The following is an 18,319-nucleotide window of genomic DNA, read 5'->3' on the forward strand; positions in this document are numbered from 1 at the left end:
TTAATCTCTTTTCTTTTAATTAAGAATCACAAGAAATGTGCTACTTTTAATGCATGGTATATAATTAATTACTGCATATAATCGATTGTGGTTGATAACTATAAAATTGTTGATTTTTAATTGTCAATTTAATATGTTGATAAGTAATATTTGTCTTTTTTCTTTCTGTAACCATGAGTTTATGCATCAGTTTACATCCATCGACTAATCATTGGGTGTACCAACGGCTTGGAGTCATTATAGGTGAACCAGCCTAAAAAATATTGATATTGGTCTATTGGTTTACTCCGGAAAATTTTTGAGTTTATATGCTTAATGTATAAGTAATATGCTACTCTTATTATCATTTGAAAAATATGCTTATTTTTATTTAATAACAAAAATACCACTAAATTCAAAAGTTTCCCGTCTAGCAAAGAAAATTGTTAGGCTTGTGATGCCAGACGTATTTTCTAATAAGGTAAATTGCACTCGTCTGAAGAATAATGACGAGTGACGACAAAGGAGTTTGACACGAGCACAATTGTCATTCAAAAACCAAATCAAGAATCCATAGTCGACGACAATCTTCTTGTGCAAATATTAAGCTCATCGAACTCAACTGTGAATCTATTGGGTCATCCAAATTTTCGGCCAAACGATGTGGAAAAAAATGAGCATTTCCATGTTTCGTCATCTTTGGAGCAACAAGCCGAACATATCTAAATGGTCTCCGGATGTATTAGAATTATACTCATTTTCTACAGAACCTTTTAGTTAAAATTATGATTGAAATATAATCACTTTCTACAAAATATTGACACCAATTGTGGCAATGGATAATTAGATTTGGTTTAACAACGGGCAACTAGTTACTTATCTTCTTGAACTTGGACAAGAAAACCAAGGGGCTGTTTACCAAAAAACTTACCCGGTAAGTGTTTATCGGTAAAATTCAACACTATTATTTACTTACTGGGTAAGATTTTAATCCACCGAAACGGTATCATACGCAACAATTTACACTATAAGCTCTTATCGTGGTAAGAGTCGTTGCCCTCACTTACTGGGTAAGACTCGTGGTCCTTGTCTCGTTCTTCGTCATATTCATCCGGTGTGGTAATGTGACTTGATAAGCACTTACTCAGATAAACGTTTGGTAAACGGGCCCTAAGCATCGTTTATCAAGGATAAAGCAGAAAGAAACAAATTCACTAAATAATTTGTCTACAAAATTATATCATGCCCCTTACAATAATTTTTTCTGTATCCGCAACTGATAACAAAATTCTTTTTTTCTCTGCTCTTTCATTCAATTTAATTGGTTGGACGCAGATAAACTCATTGAAACTAATCAAATAAAGCTTTTAGAATATTTCTTAAATTCGAAGAAATTTCCTTCTTTTTTCTATTTTTTTCAAAATAGAGAAAACTTTAAAATTGTTGAAGCAAAACAAAAGCAAATTTTTTTTAAAATAAATATTTTGAAGAAATTATTGTTGTTGGAACTTGGAGATGCTTTAACGGCAAGCCCAATTGGGATTTGGGCTAAAAGGTTCCATTTTTGTCCCAGGTGGGCTGCAAGCTGCATCATGATATTGGGCTTCATGGGCTTTATGTTGATTTGACAATTGGTTTAGTGGTTTCTTTTGTACTTTCAAGTTTCAACTTTCAAAGGCTGGGTATCACATTTTTCGGTGTAGCTTTTAGGGTTAAATGCATGAAATAATAATTTATTTTTATAAAAAAAATTATTATAATATTTTATTTTTGTTTTTATTTATTACAGCAAATATATTTTTAAAATTATTTTTTATTAAGACATTGTACTTTAAAAAATCTACTCATAATAGCAATGACTAACCTGTTACCTTTTAAACCGATTAACCGTTGATTTTTTTTTGCTTGTGTGGCTTTCTTGTGTGGCTTTAATGAGATGATGTGGATGAAATATCATTTTGATGACTTAAATAAAATAAAAATAAAAACTTATTTCAAATTATTATTAGTGATTTTCTTTTTTATTGTTATGATCTAAAAAAATATTTAATTTTTTTTTACTTTTTCTTATTAAGTTGCATGCAAATTAAATATTCTAGAGTAAAATATTTCTTAAATAAATATGAAACATTATTTTCGAGATATATTTTGTTTGTAAAAAAGGTAACACTTATTATTTTATGTTGTTCAAATAAATACATATCTTTTAAAGTTTTTTTTTTTAAATGTTAACGAAATAAATTGTGATCTACAATATTTTAATATTGTTATATTAATAAATAATCCAAAAAAATTAAATTAATTTCACATTTTACACATCAAGTAAAACTTTTTGAACAAATATAATATATTATTTAAAAGATAATATTTTTTAGTAAAAAAAGAAACAATTCTTATTTTCTTTTTTCAAAAAACACATATTTTTTTAAAAAAATATTAGTGAGATAAATTGTGTTCTAATAGTTTTATTGATATTGGTATATTAATGAATAATTTTTTTAATTCATTTAATATATTTATTAAATAACATGTAAAATATCTAAATATTATAATTAAAAATATAATATTTAATAAGAACTAGTAGATGCTATAATAAAATAATTTTCAAAGTACAATAATGTAGTAAGAAAGTCACATCACTATAGTATATGTGGACAGCCTGTATGGACAATGAGTTGACATGGAAACCTGGTATAATGGGTAAATTTAAATCAAAAGGTTACTCAATGCTATAATGGATAAATTTTTCAAAGTACAATGTTCTAATAAAAAGTAATTTGAAAGTACATTGTTATAATAAGAAAAACTGGAAATACAATGCTATAATAAAGAAATTTATGAAACTAGATTGTCATTTTGTGCATTTCGCCCTAGCTTTTATGTACTTTTACTTGCGAGACTATGAATCAAGACTCGAGAGAGTTTGTTTACTATGGTGTCGTTTACCAAACGTTTATCCGGGTAAGCGCTTAACAAATCACTGTACATTACCGGATGAATATGACAAGAATTAATAATCTTACCTGCTAAGAGCGAAGCCAAGAATCGAGAGTGTTACCCGATAAGTGAGAACGAGGACTCTTACCATGGTTAGCGCTTATCGGGATAAATTGTTGCATACGATGCATTTTAATGAATAAAATCTTACCTGGTATGTAAGTGGTAGTATTAAATTTTTTCCTGTAAGTGCTTACTGGGTAAATTTTTAATTAAACGACCCCTACGGATGGCAACGGAGCAGGGATGGGGCGGGGTTTGCAATCCCCGGCCCCGGCCCCGGTTTATATAAGTAGTCCCCGGCCCCGGCCCCGTCTCCGGTCAACTTTCGGTCAACCCCCGGTCAACACCCATTTTAGCCCAATTATATATATCACTTATAAGCCCAAGTCCATAATAAATCTAAGCCCAATTATATATATCACTTATAAGCCCAAATAATAAAAATGTTTAATATTTATATATATATACCGGGTACGGGGCGGGTCGGGGGATACAATACCCGGCCCCGGCCCCAACCCCAACCCCGGTTTGCCTCTACCGGGGATCCCCGGCCCCTGCCCCGGTACCCGTTTTAGCGGGGAATCCCCGTCCCCGTCCGGGTCGGGTGAACCGGGTTCCCCACCGGATCGGGCCAAATCACCATCCTTAACGACCCCTAAATAAGAATCTTATTAGGCAAGAAGGAGCGTGGCTAAAATCGAGGTAAACTAGGGATAGGCCCATTAAATGACGAGGAGGGGACTTTATAACCTGTACTCATCGAGGGCCAGAACGATGTGTTTGAATCATTGCCATGTCTGTTATAGGATAAATTTATAAAATAATTATTTTTATGAAATACTTATATAACTATCACATAACAATGATACGCTAGTGTTATGAAACAGTTAAGTGTTGCATTATTATCGATACTTTAAACACACATACACACATATTTGTATGTGTTGCTTGCACATGAATATGATTTGTTGTTTAACGGGAAAAAAATGTTTGCTTTTATATGGCTATGACACTCAAATTTGACAAACATATAAAAGAGTTGATGAACTAGTTACGTTTGGAAAAAAATTAAGTGATATACTAAGTAACAACTGTAAAATAACCTAAAATAACATGTTGATAAAATATCCAATTTTAATATCACATAATATAACTAAAGCGGATCGATAATTAAAATTTATTATTTACAGAAGTTAAAAAACAAAACGTTAATCTTTATATACCTCAAAAAAAATATTTTTAAAACTATTATTTATTTAAGTTTTTTGGTCGAGTATATCTATTTAAATAATAGCAATATAAAAAATAAGTACTAGTATGTAATAATATGACTAAAAATAATTCAAAAACCATTTATAATATTTAATAAAATTGAAACGACTAATAAAAATGAATAATATGATTAAAAAATAGAAGTTATTAGTAAAATTTAAAACAAATATGACTAATTATATTTCATAATAATGTTTAATATTATCATTCATCAAATTAAACTTCAATACTTAACATTATATTTATAAATTGATAAATAAGTGCTAATTAACAGGATAAATTAATAATTAAATAAAATATTAAAGATATAATTGGAAAAAATAATAAAAAATCCAAAAACTTATTGAAACATAGCATTTTAATTAGGGAAATTTATAAAAATAACCGTTTTACACAACTCTTTGCCACAAAATAACCACATTTTAGAGGTTTTGCCAAAATAATCACCCGTATCGCCCCTGGGGCGATCCGTACATAATGGGGGCGATCCCCTTAAAAAAGTAAAAAAAAAATTCATTAAAAGTCAAGATTACCGTTCACCTCGTTGACCGTGTTTGACCTCGCCTGGGGGCGATCCGTGCTGTTCACCCATGAATTTTTTTTTAAATTGAAGTTGTATTTTTTTTAACTTTTTTAAAACCAAATTTCATGAGGAAAAGATTTAAAAATAAATCTTTATAATTATGGAGACGCAAAAATTAATTTTCTCTGTTTTGTGTTTCAGAAATCAGATATAATATCTGATTGACGAATCAGAAAGTGGCACGTCATGGAGTTGTCATATCATCAAAAACCGTGAAATCAACGTCAAATCGGCGTCATAGAGTTGTCATATCATAAAAAAATAGAGGTCAAATTTCGTCAATCAGATATTATATCTGATTTCCGAAACACAAAACAGAGAAAATTAATTTTTGCGTCTGCATAATTATTTTCCTCATGAAATTTGGTTTTACAAAAGTTAAAAAAATACAACTTCAATTTTAAAAAAAAAATTCAAAAAGAAAAAAAAATAATTCACAGGTGAACAGTACGGATCACCTCCGTGAATAGTACGGATCGCCCCCCGGCGATGTCAAACACGGTCAACGAGGTGAACAGTAATCTCGACTTTTGAAGAATTTTTTTTTTTTTTTACTTTTTTAAGGGGATCGCCCACATTATGTACGGATGGCCCCCGGGGGCGATACGGGTGGTTATTTTGGCAAAACCTCTAAAATATGGTTATTTTGTGGCAAAAGGTTGTGTAAAACGGTTATTTTTATAAATTTCCCTTTTAATTATAATTGGAAAAAATAATTAAAAAAAAATCCAAAAGGTGTCAAAACCTTTGGCGTCTGTAGCTCGGTGTGCTATAAATGATTTTCTTTTTCACTTTTATTTTTCGAATTAATGTAGATACGATTTGTATTTATAAGTTTAGAAATGAATTTTTTTTACGGTTTTAAATTATAAATCAAACGTCTATTTCAAATGAAAAATATCATGATTAAATTTTTAACAGCCTACCAATTTAATCTTGCAAGTTGTCATAGAATTTAAGTAATGATAGTTATTAGTACGGTAATAAATCCTATATTTTAATTAATAATATTAGAAGGGTATTCATATAATACAATTAGATAAATCTTAATTTTAATGTTTTGTTTTGTTTTTTTCTTTGTCTCAGTCGGTGTTATTAATACGATTTTATGTGTTTTTGAGAAAGCGATAATGTTTTTATCTATACTATATTATAAAACATTTGACAAAAACTATTAAAAACCACTTTTTATGTGTAAACTACTGTTAATTTATGCATATTACTTAAAACTTAAGATTACAAGTATATTGTGCGTAAGTATAACTTATTAAAGCTCCATATCTGAATTCGTATAACTAACTGCAAATAAACATAATCAAATACAAGATAAGTATCTCATTTTAAATATAAAAAATCTAAAATATAATTAAGATAATCAATGAGTTCTAACAGAATACTTAATTATTATATTTATAAAATGTTATATATAATAAACCAAAAATAAATTATTTCGTTATTAAACTTAAATTAAATTATAATAAAAAAATAAATTAAAGAAACTACAGAAAAATGAGAACTTTTAAATAGTTGATTTGATATTAACACTGATATATATTTTTTTTTAAATTTTTATGACATCTTCAAATTTATATTTTATTAAAAATAAAATCATTATCGCTTTCTTAAAAACACATAAAATCATATTTTAACATCGACAGAGACAAATAATAAAATAATACATTAAAATCGAGATGTGTCTTGCTACATTAAGCGAGTATTCTTCTAGTTTTTTTAATAATGGAGATATCATAAAAAATTAAAAAATAATATTGGTATATTGGTATCAAACTAACTATTTAAAATTTCTCATTTTATGTGTATTTCTTTAGTTCATTTTTTTTTACTTTTGGTTTAATAATATAATTTTTATAATGATAATAATTAAGTATTTTGTTAGAAGTCAATGACTATCCTAATTGTATTTTAGAAAAAGTTTATATTTAAAATGAGATGTTTATTCTCTATTTGATTATGTTAATCTGCCTATTAGTTACACGAATTTAAACATGAATTTTTAATAAGTTGTACTTACGCATAATTTATTTGTAATATTAAATTTTAATAAATATACATTAATAAACAATACTTCATGCAACATCGAAAGAGATTGAGGCATTCAACTTAAGAGGGAACGACTCCTTCCAAACCCTTTAGAATTTGGTGGATCTATTTCATACAACATATTTTAAAAAACACGTGGTTTTTAGTAATTTACAACAAGATATTTAATTAAATCACTTCACTAATATATAGAAAAATCAAAGATATAAAATATTAATAGCAAGTTTTTCCAAAAATATAAAATTTACTAAAAGCAAGCTAATTGGTCCTTATGCTAATAATGGGAAAGTATGCTACAAAATTCATTATCCTAATCCCTATGTACATTAATTCAATTTAAATTCAGACGCCGTTGTTTATTTAATGTACATCATTAATTAATTTTGAATTAATTTTATTTTTATTAAAAGTCGATCGTTGTTTCTCTATTTATACATCCAATGCGTATGTAGTCACATAAATCAAAAGATGATGCAAAGATTAGCTGTAGCTGTAGCAGTCGCACGACAAAGAGTTGGTGCATCACTACCACAAAGAACACCTGCTGCTTTCTTTTCAACCTCTATGCTATTCGATGAAACACAAATAAAAGTATATATATACATACATATATATATATATATATTAGATTTTAATTGTATTTTCAATTAATTAATTTGTTGCATGATCATGATTACGTACAGTTCAAAGAAGGTGTTCAGCAATTTGCCCAAGACCAGATTGCTCCCCATGCAGATAAAATTGATAAGATGGATTCTTTCCCAGAGGTTCCATTCAATTATTCTTGCACAAAATCATTAATTCATTTGTTATATTTGTTTTATCTAAGCATCTGTTTTTCATGCATGTACAAAAACAACCCTTTATAGTCTCATGAATATTTAAGTGTATATTTTGACAAGGCTCAAACGAGAAGATAGTCAATATAAGAGAACACAAGAACGACGAAATCACATGTGACTTTGCACTGAAACCACATATGATTATAGAAAATGGTCAATGCAAGAATGTGCGTGTGACATAAGGTTGCACAAATCACATGTGAATTTAGTGTTAAATCACAAGTGACTTGGTTATTCTCGTGTTCTCTTATTCGGTTATTGTTTTCATTTGAATCCGACTCTTTCTCTCTCTCTCTCTTTATAGAGGCAGGTTCAAAGAAGAAGACGTCACGTCTCTTAGATATTAATCATGAATGGTGTATTAATTAATTATCCTGAATGTTGTAAAAAGAATTGCGTTCATTATACACGATGAATGGAAAAATATGGGAACATGTGTCGCGATTTCTTTTTTCCCTCAGTTGACAATGTAAAACATGTTTGCAATCAACTGCTTACAATCTTCTATTCACGGATTCCAGGATGTTAACTTATGGAAACTAATGGGGGACTTCAATCTTCATGGACTTACTGCTCCAGGTACACCTGCTTCCATTACTATATATATATATATATATAGAGAGAGAGAGAGAGAGAGAGAGAGGAAGATGCAAATCAGTTGAAAAGTAGCTAGTAATTTGTTTTGAGAATGTAAAAAATGAGTCTTATTATATGTATGTGTAGCGGAATATGGAGGACTAGACGTTGGATATTTATATCATTGCTTGGCGATGGAGGAGATTAGCCGTGCATCAGCATCAGTTGGGTTGTCGTATGGTGTCCATTCTAACGTCTGCCTTAGTCAGTTGGTAATTAATTACTTATAATTTATATATATAGTAATTACGTTGTGGGTTTAATTAATGAACAGCTTCCTGATTGGTGTTATAGGTGAGGCATGGAAATGCAACCCAGAAGGACAAATATTTGCGAAAGGTTAATTTTAATTTAACCTGGAAAAACATATAACAAATTAATATGCTTGTAATTATAAATTCGATGGACTTTTTGTTTCATTAAATACTGTAATGGTTCCTATGAATTAGTTAATCAGTGGAGAGCATGTGGGAGCTCTTTCCATCAGCGAGCCTGGTGGTAATAATTCTGCTGCTGCTTTTATAATTCATTTCATATTGTTATTAAGTACATGCTTTTCATGTACAACTCGGTCTTTTCTTGAATGCAGCTGGGTCAGATGCTGTTGGCATCAAATGCAAAGCTGAACGTGTGGATGGTGGTTATGTTCTAAACGGGAACAAGATGTGGTGCTCCAATGGTGGAATTGCTGATACCTTGGTATATATATATATATAATATCAATTGTCATCTTTAATTTTTTCTATTAATTACTGATTAGTTGGTAATAATGCATATCGACGACAACTGATGTATATATATATATATATTGGTTTCCGTTAGGTGGTTTATGCTAAAACAGATGTTAATGCTCGCTCCAAAGGGATAACAGCATTTATTGTAGAGAAAGGGACGCCTGGGTACGTCTTTATTTTGTTATATATTACAAAAATAGGTTAATTTAATTCTTCTTCCTTTTTTAAATTAAAGTTAAGCTTTCTAAATATCCATCCCTGAATATATAAATTAATTTTGGACTCAGATTCAATGCTGCCCAAAAATTGGATAAACTTGGAATGCGTGGAAGTGGGACGTACGTATAATTCCTAGTTGATCGATTAAACTTGATAATAATTAATCAAGTTTCTGACAAATTAATTCTTACTCATCTTAGATACGAGCTTGTGTTTGAGAATTGCTTCGTTCCTAAAGAGAATATTCTTGGTGAAGAGGGAAAAGGTAGCTTACCTCATGTTTCAATATTTGCATATATATGGATTCATGTATGCATATTCAAATAGATATTTTTAATATAAACTTTCATTTTTTTACCACTCACGCTATGTATCATATCTTATTTGAACATTCGACTAATGCTATATATATATATATATATGTTGAAATAAATTACAGGAGTTTATATCATGATGTCGGGTTTAGATTTAGAGAGACTGGTACTTGCAGCTGGACCAATTGGGATAATGCAGGCATGTCTAGATGTTGCTCTTCCTTATGTCCGCCAAAGAGAACAATTTGGGCGCCCCATTGGGGAGTTTCAACTTATGCAGGTACCTACATATCATATCACTACACACATGCATGTTTCTAATTAATTCTTCTTCTTTTAATTCAACTCTTGCACAAATTGATTTTAAACAGGGAAAAATTGCAGACATGTATGCTTCTTTGCAGTCTTCCAGGTAAATGAAACACGGTGACTCTGACTCCATATATAACTCTTGGCCATGTATTATGTGCATATATATATATATATATATATATATATTGACAAGTGATTCATTAATGTCGTCACAGATCATATGTATATTCTGTTGCAAGGGACTGTGACAATGGGAAGGTCATTTCAAAGGTACCTACAATTTCAATCTGATATATATATATATATATATATATATATAGATATAGATGTGCAATATTTTTATGGGTTATATATATATATGTATGTATGCCTTGTGCATAAGGGTTTGTACATAACTGTTACAGGACTGTGCTGGAGTTATACTTGTTGCTGCTGAAAATGCTACTCAAGTTGCTCTACAGGTGCAACAAATTAACTAATTAATTTTCCACTTAATTCATGCAATATTCATTTTGGTAATTGTTTGCAGGCTATTCAATGCTTAGGTGGGAATGGGTATATGAATGAGTACCCAACGGGCCGATATCTTCGTGATGCCAAATTGTATGAGATTGCTGCCGGAACTAGCGAGATTAGAAGAATGCTTATGGGTCGCGAACTCTTCAAGGACCAATGATATATAACCAAGTTTATTAAATAAAGATTTAGTCTCTCATTTTCAATATGTAATAATACATATATCCTAATTATTATGTGTCAAACTCAACTGAAATACTCTTTCGATTACACCATCATGATTCTAGAAAAACCAAGCTTTTTGGGGGCCAGGCCAAGCCCGACATCTGGTATGAAAATAGGTCCGATCAGACTTTTTCAGATATGATTCCCGCCTCCTTACTGCTACAACGATTCAACAAAGAAACATATAAATACACCTCAAACACTCAGAAAACGCACGATAACATAAGAAGCCATGAGAAAACCCAAAGTCTAGGTGCAACTTATTTGGCTACATACTGTTGCATCAAAGTCTTGGCAAGCAAGTACTTGAAACTTGCTCTGCATAACAAACACAAAACAACAAGCAACCCCATAAAACAGTGATGATGATTTTAATTAATCCGGATGACCGACTGATGAAGACTTAGCTGTATCGACTACAGCCGGTGCCTCCTCCAAGCAGCTTGTGTTGTCACTGATCACCCCACTGCTCATCAGCTTTTCCACTTCTTCTGCACTGTATATGTGTATCTTTGTAGCCATCCTTGCAAACTCGCTGTTATTCACAAACATCTACCTTTTAGTTACTGTTTAACATTTTCAGAACCAACTATTCATAATGAATATCATCATTCTTATGAATACTTTAGTGTTATTCATCATGAATAAACAGTTGGCTTCTTATTCATGAATACTAGAGTTAAGGTATAACTACTTACTCCCATGGATCATCCCCCACAACCATCATGTCATTCTCTTCATCGGTATACAGTAGTCGCCATCCACCATTTGGATTACTGAACATGCCTTCCATGTTAAACAATGATTCCAGCTCCAAGAACAACTCACCGTAACTTGACATTTTTGACAGATCAATCGCCCTTCCAACCTTGTTTCCTTGCTTGTGAACCTACACTCCAAAACCAAATCCAAGAAATTAGCCGATGGATCATCAACTATCAATGAAGCATGGTTTAAATTAGAATCCAACTCTACCTTGGTACAACTCCTCTTGTTTAAACTTTTAGCATCTACCAATGGAGCAACTTCATTCAATGGAAAACCAAAGAGTTTACAGCTGCTCTCTATGCTATCTGAAGCACCGTCATCTTTTTCGCTGCTTGAATTTGGTTCAATCGTCGCACCGACAATTTTCTCTACGGGAACCTGAAGCTCGCCCACATTATCCCTCATGATCCCATTTCCAATGGAAGGTGGAACGATGGGAAATCGCGTGAAGTTTGTAGGCATGGCTGGACCTGGATTCGGTCTTGCTTCACAAACACCAGTATTTGGAAACCCAAAGTTTCTGCCACCTTCAGAACCAAGTGGATAGAAACCGGGATTCTCAGGGCTTCTATACATGTTGAGAACATTGCGACGGCCATTACCAACATCGGTTCTTGGTGGGCCCCAAGAACCGATGTTGGGTTTTCCGGTCAATGATCTCAACGAGCAAATTTCTTGACCTTGCAAGACCTTCGGGAATCTAGCATTATCAGATTCCAGAAAGCCCGAGTAAGGGGTGGCTGGGAGTGGCTGATGATGAGTACTCCTCATAATTTCACCAACAAAATTTGTACTCCTTGCCATCATCATCCCATTTGGGGGAAAACTCGGATGCATCGAGGGTTGTACCCCAAAGCTCAACGAGTTCATCTTATCACGCCCATACAGAGGTGATACCGGACCTACATTTTCTTGACCTTGCAAGACCTTAGAGGATCTTACGACAGACTCCTCAAAGTCTACATATCCACCCCGTGCTGCAAAAAGAGAATGTAAATTACTAACGTGTGTAGAAAAACTCAATGGTTCCATATGTTCGATTCAAGAACGATTCATACCAGTTGCAGGGTGACCAGAAGGAGTTGCATGCAGACCTGCACGCAGTTTCTTGAGTCGTGGGGAGGACTGAATGCTTAACAATGGAAAAGCCCCACCAGAAAGATCAATCTCCCATGGAGATATTCGTTCTTGATGATCATTTCCAATATCTTCGTCCCACCTCACCTGTTTTCGAGGCAAGAAAGCAAGTAAATATACACTTCTATCTAAACACAATAGAAGCCTTGTTGAGGACCAAACTTCGACCATATATGTTGGGACCCCTCGGATCCTAACTCTAATGAAAAGTCTATATTCAGTTATGGAGCCTAACATCACAGATCCACAAACCATTGTTCACATGACAACAAAACTGGCTTTATAGAACACCAGAAACGTCTAAGGGTCTGTCAGTTAGCAGCTTGACGAGCTTAATGGGACTCACAGCTTATTCGCTCAGCTATACATGACTGTTTGATGGTGGCTTAATAATATAGAAAGTGGCTTATTCAGTAAGCTTCTAGGGGGAGCTTAATACAGAAAGCCAAGGTTTTTCCAAACCTACTCCACCCAATTAAAAAACACGCTCCTTCCATCTATGAAAAAACCCTCCCAAACAGAAACCTTCCTAATCTATACAGACAGATTAGTCCACAAAAACAATTTTATCCATACAGGACTTAATGAAAAAACAACCAAACATCCCCTAACTGTCCTGAAAATCAGCTTTATAGGGACCAAAGAATTATGCATCCTAAGTAAATGTGTTACAATAAGCTAATAGAACGTTTTTGGGCATCCTAATAGGCTTTTTAAGGACCATTTGAAAATAAGACGTCCTATTAGTTTCTTTATATGACATTATTTGAGAAAGTATCTCATGAAAAAAAGCTAATAAGACACTTTATCTCAAAAATTCCTAAAAAAACTTGTTAGGCAGCCTAGATGCACCCTATGAACTTATTGCAACACATTTACATAGGAGCACGATTATTTGGTTCTATAAACTTAAGTCCGATTTTGTTGTGATCTCAGTTTTTTGCTCGGTTACCAGCAACAACAAAATTTGTAACAAAATGTTTCTGTAAATTAAGTTGAAAAGTTATGGCATGTACCATTAGGCATCTCCATTTTGAGTTGGGCCATTTGTAAGGATCCATATCACCTACACCCGTCACAACTCCACTGAACCTGCAAGAAATCGAAATGTAACTCTTTTCCAAAGACTATCGACCATAAAGAAACTGTGCATGATGCATACCTTCGTTCAGGAGACTCATCCATACAGAATTTCATTTTGAATCTTGCACCCATAGATATCATATTACTAATTGATTTCACGTACTTTGTATAAGGAACAACAAAATCCGCCCGACTAGACCTGCATTAATGTCTTCTGTTATTTGGAAAAATAAGTCAACTAAAGCACAGCAATCAAGATTCATGTTTCTAGAACTCACCTTGGACTGTAGAAAACATGAAAAGTGGTGTTGGTTGACACTGCATTAGCGACAGAAGCAAGAATTTCGGAATAAGAATTCAAGTTTCCCATGGTTGTATCAGGAAGGACGTTTCTTGGTCGAGTAGCTCTTCGAGTTCCTAGTCTCAGTTCTCCTCCTTCCCCCCTAAAACCACCATAACAAATGGATCAATGAGACCTAAAACAGATTAAGTTTTCAATTCTGATTGCTTATTGATTAAAAAAACCCGAAAGAAACTACAAAAAGATACCTCAAAAAGAGAACTGCATCCCCTGAAACAAGATTTTTTTGGCTTACAAAGATGCTCCAACCTGTCGTAAGCAAATGCCGCCTAGGCTGACCTGTAAGAACATGATTCGGTTCCCAAATCAATATATGAATTAAATTTGAAATTTTGACTTGAATCAAAACCCTAATTGAATTACTTAACCAAATTCACCTCTATAAATATGCCTAAATTTCCATTCTACTCCATGGAGATCCTTAGCAATTAGTTCTTGGCTGGGCCTCTGCTGCTTATAATCCTAACACACAACCAGTAAATACAAACTAAATTTACACAAATAATGAACAAATTTGGTCAATTTGCACATGGGAAAGCATCAAGAACCCTAAAAAAGTAGGTGAAATATCGTACCAGAGGTGGGAAACAATCTTCAGCAGCTCGTCGAGGAACCGAGAATCCGCCATGGGTGGATGTGTCAGAAGCAGTGAGTGTTTTGCAGAACATTTGAGGGGTTGATCTTACGGGTGCAACCCCCCCACCCTCCTCCTCACTTTCTTGCAAATTTCCCTGCAAATTATAAAATTAAATTCCTTGTTACTAGAATTAACTACTCGAAGATCAAAAACAAGATCTTTCTTACCAAAAAGGTTGCATACGCAAACATCCCAATTACCAGAATGCAGCAGCATCAAAGGAAATAACAAAGGGGGAAATCGAATTTATTTAAAATTTTAACGAATTTAAGTCGAAACTTTCAAAATGGTTAAAACTGGGAACCAATTTTACCTCTGGCAGAGGCAAAAGAATGAGCTTTGTGTAGACCTCATCGTTCTCCTTGTTTGCCTGTTTTCAAGAATTGGGTGAAAGGTTAAAAAAAACGTGAAATTGAGTGAAGAAAAGAATACCCAATAAAGAAAAAAGGGGAAATTGAAGAACTTACAAGCAATTGAACATCAACAATTTTGCAAAAAATCAGAGGAGGGAGTCCCAAAGAGGGAACTTCAATGGGTGAAAAGTGAGTGGATGAGTGTGAGGCAATTTGTTCCAAGTGACCTTGAGGGAAGTAAACAACCACATTTCCTTTATTTGGGAGAGTGGTAAGAGGGCCAGCACAAGCATGCCAGAGTTCCATGTAAATTGAGGCAGAAGGGTTTGAAATTGGGGACTTTAAGGAAGAATTTGAGGAGTTTGATGAAATTGATAGTGATGAATCCCCTTCATTCCCACAAGATTCAGCATTGTGACCACTCACTGCATGATTCAGATCAATCTCCATCACAAACCCCAACTTCAGTTTTCCCCTATTCTCCCAAGTGATTCTTGAAACCAAAAAAATGGAAAAAAGAAGGTGGGATTTCTAAGATAAGAACAATCAGTTGATTCTTGATATGAAGGGGACAAGAAACTTGAGGAAATGAAGTCAAATCATGGGGCAAAATCAAGAACGCAAAGGAAAGACATGGTTTTTCATGACACCCAACAAGAATATGAACAAGAAATGGAAAAAAAGAGATTGAAATTTATGAAAGAAGAAAACTTGGGAGGAAATTGAGAGTATGATTGCTAACCCATTATGTTGTTTAGAAAGTAAAAAGAGGGAAGGCAAGCAGAGGAAGGAAGGAAGGCAGACATGGACAAATGCATAGGTAGCACAGAAACAAAAGTTGAAACAAAAGGCAGAAAAAGCCAATGTGGTCTTATGTCCTTTTTAACTTCAAGATTTTTTTTCCAACCTAATCAAATATTACTCTATAAACATCTTCTTTCTTCTTTATTAAATTATGTTTTGAAACATATTTAATATTAGATAGTTTCACTTACAAATTAGAGTGTTTGGTGCACATTTTTATTGATACCAGAAGAGTACTCGTGCAATGCAGCGAGACACATCTCGATTTTAATGTTCTATTTTATTATTTGTTTATGTCGATGTTATAATACGATTTTATCTGTTTTTAAGAAAGCAATGAATTTTTGAATAAAATATAAATTTGAAGATATAATAAAAATTTAAAAAAAAAACATATCAATGTTAATATCAAATCAACTATTTAAAAGTTCTCATTTTTTTATGTAATTTTTTTAATTTATTTTTTAATTATAATTTAATTTAAGTTTAATAACGAAATAATTTATTTTTGGTGTAATTATATAACATTTTATAAAAATAATAATTAAGTATTCTGATAGAACTCAATGATTATCCTAATTATATTTTAGATTTTTTATATTTAAAATGAGATGTTTATCATGTATTTGATTATGTCTATCTGCAGTTAGTTACACGAATTCAGATATGAAACTTTAATAAGTTCTATTTATGCAGAATCTACTTGCAATCTTGAGTTTTAAGTAATATGCATTAATAAACAATATTTTACGCATAAAAAGTGGTTTTTAAGAATTTTTATAATTTTATATATATTTGATGAGAATTTTTAATCAAAATAAAATACATAAACATTAAATAAGTTGTTAAGATAATATTAAAAAAAAAACCGTAATGGAAACAGATTAATTTTACAGTTTGTATTTATTCTATCTTTAAAATATTTCTAAATTAAAACCTAATACCTTTTCTTAAACTATATATCAAATCTAGATGTTTAAAATTTGACAATAATTATAAAAAAAAATTCAGTAAATTTGTAGCAATTATTAATTGTATTTTTAAATGAAATTAATTTGAGACAAGAGAGAACCCACACTGCACGCACACTCCCTCAAAGGATCAAATCAAACCCACACTTTTCCTTTCTTTTACCTACAAAATTAGTGTTCACTTTATTTAACTCTCTTTTGATTTTAATTCTAAATTATATTAAAGTAGTTAAAATTAATATCTTAAATATGTATTAAATTATGTAATTGCTCAAACATTGGGTTATTATTTAATGCGTAGTAATAAAGATCAAAAAGTATCATATAATGTAATCAATGTAACGAACACGTTCATTTACCAAATGTATAAAATATGACTAATGAACTTAATTTCATTAAAAGTACAAACATAAATGAACATTGTCACGATTTTTCAACGAATAAATAAAATCCGATAAACCAAGAAAATTCAACACTGCCAAATTTCATTTCCATGCAAAAATTAGAAGATAAAATTACATTTTAGCCAATATTAAAATTGATTTTAAATGTTTGTATTACTATTAATATTGATTTTTCATTATTAAAAATAGATGTCTACCAAAAAGTCAAATGAAAAGATTGGATTTTTGTGCCAACAAACACATAATACTAACTTTTTCCAATGAAGATAATTTAATTGGTGAGTGGTAACAATAAAAGCAACAATCCCCATTGTAGCTTTCAAAGAAAGTCATATTATTTTTATTAAAAAAGAAATAAATAAATAATAATATAGTTTTATTCTTGCCATTTTTATACACCTTTCATATCCCAATCTTTGAGTTCACCAAATTCACATCTTTTCTGCATGCCCTAAAATGGAAATATGTGTACAAAAGAAAACCCATGAAACCAAAAATTATTCCAAAAATATGAATTTTAGTTGGGGAAAAGTCATGAAAAATCTAATCACACAAAACCCAACATAAGGAATCCATTAAAGTTAAAATAATGGGGGTGTGTTTAAAGATACTTTAATCTTTAGGGACAACTCCTATAACAATTTTTTTATTACATCCATTTATATAATATTATGTTAATCAAGGTTATGTATGATAAATTAACTGGTATTGATAAAATTATATGATAATCTAAAACATTTTCAAAAATCCAACTTAAAAGGATCTACTTAATATATATATCAATTTTCTCGTATTTTTTTAAAATACTAAAATGATGATTAAAGTCTATAAATCACACTTAACTATAAGAGATTTTCTAACTTTGATTATATTTAATTCCAACGATATAATTATGCTTCCCAAATAGAAAATGTAAAACTCAAAATCCCAAAAAAAAAAATCATATTTAATTCCAACGATATATCTATTTGATATTCTATCGTAATTATATTATTAAAATATTTAATAAATTTAATATTAATATTTCAACAAACATTTAAATATTCTTTTTTTATGTTCTCTCTTCTCTAAAATTTAATGTTTCAAATATGAAGAAAACTTTGTTTTA

General features: G+C 31.4%; 2 protein-coding genes across 2 annotated transcripts; one reads left to right on the top strand and one right to left on the bottom strand.

Moving 5' to 3' along the window:
- Window positions 1-7,362: 7,362 nt before the first annotated feature.
- Window positions 7,363-10,650, top strand: LOC112511118 (isovaleryl-CoA dehydrogenase, mitochondrial-like). The gene is made up of 15 exons (XM_025116568.1): window positions 7,363-7,486; window positions 7,579-7,662; window positions 8,259-8,316; window positions 8,461-8,585; window positions 8,668-8,712; window positions 8,823-8,871; window positions 8,963-9,072; window positions 9,196-9,272; window positions 9,395-9,445; window positions 9,527-9,591; window positions 9,766-9,920; window positions 10,012-10,052; window positions 10,168-10,222; window positions 10,357-10,413; window positions 10,482-10,650. Exons 1-15 carry the CDS (start codon window positions 7,364-7,366, stop codon window positions 10,626-10,628), a joined length of 1,242 nt encoding a protein of 413 aa, XP_024972336.1. The 5' UTR covers window position 7,363; the 3' UTR covers window positions 10,629-10,650.
- A 245-nt stretch (window positions 10,651-10,895) lies between these two features.
- Window positions 10,896-15,697, bottom strand: LOC112511111 (auxin response factor 4-like). The gene is made up of 12 exons (XM_025116555.1): window positions 15,147-15,697; window positions 14,993-15,049; window positions 14,618-14,773; window positions 14,420-14,504; window positions 14,231-14,321; window positions 13,960-14,124; window positions 13,761-13,880; window positions 13,615-13,690; window positions 12,520-12,685; window positions 11,669-12,438; window positions 11,392-11,582; window positions 10,896-11,228 (listed from the first exon to the last, which is right to left on the bottom strand). Exons 1-12 carry the CDS (start codon window positions 15,480-15,482, stop codon window positions 11,069-11,071), a joined length of 2,373 nt encoding a protein of 790 aa, XP_024972323.1. The 5' UTR covers window positions 15,483-15,697; the 3' UTR covers window positions 10,896-11,068.
- Window positions 15,698-18,319: the final 2,622 nt, after the last annotated feature.

Source organism: Cynara cardunculus, assembly GCF_001531365.2.
Source record: "Cynara cardunculus var. scolymus isolate 2C chromosome LG 1, CcrdV1, whole genome shotgun sequence".
Taxonomy (NCBI): domain Eukaryota; kingdom Viridiplantae; phylum Streptophyta; class Magnoliopsida; order Asterales; family Asteraceae; genus Cynara; species Cynara cardunculus.

Coding starts and splice junctions, on each gene's coding strand:
- LOC112511118 (XM_025116568.1), top strand. CDS start 7,364: ATGATGCAAAGATTAGCTGTAGCTGTAGCAGTCGCACGACAAAGAGTT. Junction 9,592..9,765: donor TCTTGGTGAAGAGGGAAAAG/GTAGCTTACCTC, acceptor AATAAATTACAG/GAGTTTATATCATGATGTCG. Junction 9,921..10,011: donor GGGAGTTTCAACTTATGCAG/GTACCTACATAT, acceptor GATTTTAAACAG/GGAAAAATTGCAGACATGTA.
- LOC112511111 (XM_025116555.1), bottom strand. CDS start 15,482: ATGGAGATTGATCTGAATCATGCAGTGAGTGGTCACAATGCTGAATCT. Junction 13,691..13,760: donor GATGAGTCTCCTGAACGAAG/GTATGCATCATG, acceptor GATTTCTTGCAG/GTTCAGTGGAGTTGTGACGG. Junction 11,583..11,668: donor ACAAGAGGAGTTGTACCAAG/GTAGAGTTGGAT, acceptor TTTGGAGTGTAG/GTTCACAAGCAAGGAAACAA.